The following is a 4,922-nucleotide window of genomic DNA, read 5'->3' as shown; positions in this document are numbered from 1 at the left end:
TAAATCCAACGGTGTAGAATCATTCATTTTTTTTTATAGTTAAATGTTGGCCAACTTATTAAAAAATTGCTGGCCCAAAACTTTTCTTTTTTTAATTATTATCTTCTAAAACATATTCATGTGAGAAGTAATTAATGAATAAATATATTAAATAAAATAATTTAATAGATAGTTAATTAGTATAAAGAAATGAAATAATTTAAATGACGGGAGGAGAATAAATGATTAAAGAAACTTGAGTAAAGAAAGGGAAGAAATCTGTGAAGTGATGACTAGTTTTGTAAAATAACTTAGTATATGATCATGTATATAAAATGAAGGGATCCCCCACAAATTCCTACTATATATAGATGTTGAATTACGCATCAAATTCATTCCCGAGATTACCATACCACTTAGCAACTAACCCAATATAAATATATTTATAAATAGTTGGTGCCATCCATGGCTATGGTGGTAGTAACACTTCTTCTTTTGGGCACATTGATGGTGAGTCTGCTACTTAAGGTGGCCTATGAAACCATCTCATGCTACTGGCTAACCCCGCTGCGAATCAAGAAGATCATGGAGATGCAAGGCGTCCGTGGCCCAAAGCCCAGATTCTTCAGCGGCAACATCTTGGACATGGCTTCTCTTATCTCCAAAACAACCTCTAATGACATGAAAACCATAAACCATGATATCGTGGGTCGCCTCCTCCCGCACTTTCTCCTCTGGTCCTCCCAATATGGTCTGTAACTAAACCATATCAACCATTAAACAACAATGCTATCAAATTGAATAGAGTACATGTTTTGAAATATAAAATATATATTAAAAAAATAATAACAATACATATATTTAATCGATGTAGTTATGTATGCAGGTAAGAGATTTGTATATTGGAACGGAACGGAACCAAGATTGTGTATAGCAGAGACAGAATTGATCAGAGAGTTTCTTTCTAAATGTAGCACGGTTTCCGGGCGGTCATGGCACCAAAGGCAGGGATCAAAGCATTTCATTGGAGGAGGATTGTTGATGGCCAATGGCCAAGATTGGTACCATCAACGCCACATCGTTGCCCCTGCTTTTGGCGGAGACAGGCTCAAAGGATATGCAGGGCACATGGTTGAATGCACCAAAGAAATGCTTCAATCTCTGCAAAACGCATTGGATAGTGGCCGAACCGAAGTGGAGATTGGCGAATACATGACCAAACTCACTGCTGATATTATTTCTAGAACCGAGTTCGGCACAAGCTACCAGAAGGGCAAGAAGATATTCCATCTTCTGAAAGTTCTGCAGACTCGTTGTGCTCAAGCTAGTCGCCATCTTTGCTTTCCAGGAAGCAGGTACGTACTCATACTCTGCTTCTGCTTTTGTTTATGATGGTTGAATTTTAATATACACGTTTATCGTTTATCGTATAAAATTTTTGATATTATGTTATAAATTTAAATTAGGTATTTTCCGAGCAAGTATAACAGAGAGATAAAGTCGTTGAAGATGGAAGTAGAGAAACTATTAATGGAAATAATACAGAGTAGAAAAGACTGCGTCGAAATTGGAAGGAGTGAGTCGTATGGAAATGATTTGTTAGGAATGTTGCTGAACCAGATGGAAAAGAAAAATAGTTTGGATCTTCAGTTGGTAATGGATGAATGTAAGACATTCTTTTTTGCTGGCCATGAAACCACTGCATTGTTACTTACATGGACAGTTATGTTGTTAGCATCAAATCCCTCTTGGCAACAAAAAGTTAGAGATGAACTTAAAAGCATATGTAATGGTTCTGGAATTCCCTCCCTGGATCAACTCTCCAAGCTCACTCTTGTAAGTCTCAGTATTTTTTTACTTAGTTACTGCTTTTTCAATTCATTTCAATCTATTTAACAATTTACATAAAAACTTAATATTTTATCATATGTGAATAAAGAAGGTTAGAGTACATTATAGAATAATAACTCAGTTCATAATATTTTGTTAGTTAGTCAAACTAATATATAAGACCATATTTCACTTTTATATTAATAATTATAACCATTCTAATTTAGATCATTCTATTCTTTCTAATATTCTCTCTTTTTTTGAATTCTAACTTCTAACTTGATACCTTCAGTGAATACCACTATTGAAATTAAATAAGTAGATAAAAAATACACATTTTAAAAGTATATTCTCTAATTGAAAAATAAAAGAATATATATTCCTCTTCACATTTTCTTTATTCCCTTTAAACTCCCTTTCCCGTGATTGATGAAGGTGAAACCAATGTGTATGTTATTTAAAAGAAGAGAGAAATTAAAGATTCATTGTAGACTAATTTTTAGGGGATGTGGCAGGTGGGTAAAAGTTATTTCTTATATAAAAATTGTTACTCTTAGTCTTTAGTACTTATAGAACCTATTGACACTACAATGACCTTTAAAATAGTGTACAAATCAAATTTAGAAAACATTTTAACTAGGTCATTAATGATTAAACTCAAATAAAATGATCATACAAATAAAAATGAAGTATCCTATAAATAAGTTTATTTATATAAGCTGTATGTAAGTAGATTCTTTCTTAAACCAAAAAGCCTAATTAATCTAAGAGGCTAGGCTTTTAAGTAATTATTAGCATGATGTTTTAGAAAGGAAAGTATTTTAATAAATATTTTAATGTAGTAGCTAACCTAGATATGTCCAAAAATATAATTTATTGAAAGATCATCTTTGCACTCGTGCGCCGGTAGTTGGTAATATTGTCAAAAATATTTTTTTATAATGGGGGTTATCTTACTTTTAGAGCTTCCAAGTGCTCAACAGATTTTTATTTATTTTATTTTATGGGGGAATGGATCTTATAGTGCTCAAAAGCTAAAAGCAATTATAATTCGTTTTCTGAATAACGTTACTACCATACTTTTATTAAGAAAAGGAAGATTGGTACACGCACGTAGTTTTAGCTAATAATCTTTGAGGCTTTATTTCACATTTTTGTAATTTTCTCTAAAAGAAAAACCAAAAAGGAAATAAAACGAGTTGACCCAATTCTACTTCACACAGCAATTTTCATGACTACCCACTTCGAAAATATTTCACTTTTTTTTTTCTCTCCTTCCATATAGAAAATGGCAAATTCATGTGAACCAAATTTAAAGCTAGATTTTTTCCCCCAAAAAAAGATGGTCAATGGTTTATAGCACTTCCTCCAAGTATATATTATAGGAAGATTTTCAAGTGTATCGTCATACCGGTGTATTAGTAATTTTTAACAGTTGATTTTAATTATATATATTATATATTTTTTTATAATTAAGATCAACGGTTAAATATCACTGATACACCGGTATGACGGTACACTTAAAATTTTTTCTATATTACAACTTTTCAAATTATATATAGTAATGTATCAATGGACAATAAGTACTAATGCTTTTATTTGTTAAAAATAATAAAAATAATATTAATATAATTTTTTTATAACTTACATATAATAAAGAATATTTTAGATACGGTGGAAATTCAGGTGCAGTCGAGTTCACGTGAAAAGTTAATAGCTGAAAGTCATTAGATGAAAATTTAGTCAAATCATCTAAGAGTTCTCACCAATCAACTTCACGTGAAGTCGACTGGACCTGAGTTTTCACTTTAGATACACTAACTCTACACAATAATGAACTAACAAAAGTTGATATATTTTTTTTTCCTTTGCAGTTGCATATGGTAATAAATGAGTCAATGAGGCTTTATCCGCCAGCATTAGTGCTACCAAGAATGGCATTTGAAGATATATTATTGGGTGACCTTTATATCCCTAAAGGCTTATCAATTTGGATCCCTGTGTTGGCCATTCACCACAGTGAAAAATTATGGGGCAAAGATGCAAATGAGTTTAATCCAGAGAGGTTTACTTCAAAGTCATATACCCCTGGTCGTTTTTTACCATTTGCTTCTGGCCCTAGAAATTGTGTTGGGCAAGCATTTGCATTAATGGAAGCTAAGATCATATTAGCTATGTTAATCTCTCGCTATAGCTTCACCATTTCTGAAAATTACCTTCATGCCCCTGTGGTTGTCCTCACTATCAAGCCCAAGTATGGAGTTCAAGTTTGTTTGAAGCCCTTGGAGACATGATGAGCCGTATACTACTACTACTACTACTAATTGAGGGCATGATGGTCTTTTTCTCTTTTTTTATTGTTAATTTTAAAATTTTGGGTCTTTTTTGGTAAAATGCGGGGAGCGAGTTGTGATCATGTGTTGATGATCTTGATGAGCATTCTTGTAATTTTTTATTTCATTTTCAACTTTTTTACAATATGAAGAGATAGAGATGAAATAATAATGATTATTATTGCAACCATTAGGATATGTAAATTTAATTAACTAGTTACTATTAAAAAACTTGAATGAAAGTACACATATTTATCTCTAATAATAATGCACAAGTTAAGGTTAGTAGGTCAAAAACCATGTAGCACAACTCGCCGATGTGACCCTTAGCTTGGGATAATAAATTAATAAAGAAATTGGTGAAAAAGTTGTTTAGATAAGCTTTAATTAATTTAAAATTAAACAAATCAAAGGGCTGCTTCTTTAGAAGCTCTTTGATACCCCATAACACTTTCGAATAATTATGATTATTATGTTGATTCTTAATTATAATATCTAGCAATTGATCTCTATTTCACAATGATTTAACAAATAAGTGCTACATACTTTCCACAATGAATAATAAAAAGAATAATAATAATAAGGCAAGTTGTGTGTGACAAAGAACTAAGGGTAGGGTCGGTATTTCTATTGTTTTTTCTTTTGCACCTTATCAAATGGTTCCACCAGTCTTCGATTGTTCTCTCCTGCTTCTCCCACTAACATGGTGTCTTTTTTTTTTTTTTTTATGGCAACCATCATTTCCTTCACACTTCTAATAATACAAAGATATAATACACG

General features: G+C 31.8%; 1 protein-coding gene across 1 annotated transcript; it reads left to right on the top strand.

Annotated features, from left to right (window-relative positions):
* The first annotated feature begins 273 nt into the window (after positions 1-273).
* Positions 274-4,332, top strand: LOC112798259 (cytokinin hydroxylase-like). The gene is made up of 4 exons (XM_025841500.1): positions 274-730; positions 866-1,334; positions 1,446-1,815; positions 3,684-4,332. The coding sequence occupies exons 1-4, from the start codon at positions 445-447 to the stop codon at positions 4,101-4,103; spliced, it is 1,545 nt and encodes a 514-aa protein (XP_025697285.1). The 5' UTR covers positions 274-444; the 3' UTR covers positions 4,104-4,332.
* Positions 4,333-4,922: the final 590 nt, after the last annotated feature.

The sequence above is a fragment of the Arachis hypogaea genome, chromosome 14 (assembly GCF_003086295.3).
Source record: "Arachis hypogaea cultivar Tifrunner chromosome 14, arahy.Tifrunner.gnm2.J5K5, whole genome shotgun sequence".
Classification (NCBI taxonomy): Eukaryota; Viridiplantae; Streptophyta; class Magnoliopsida; order Fabales; family Fabaceae; genus Arachis; species Arachis hypogaea.
The sequence above is the reverse complement of the archived record's forward strand: the minus strand, read 5'-3'. Positions and strand labels throughout refer to the sequence as shown.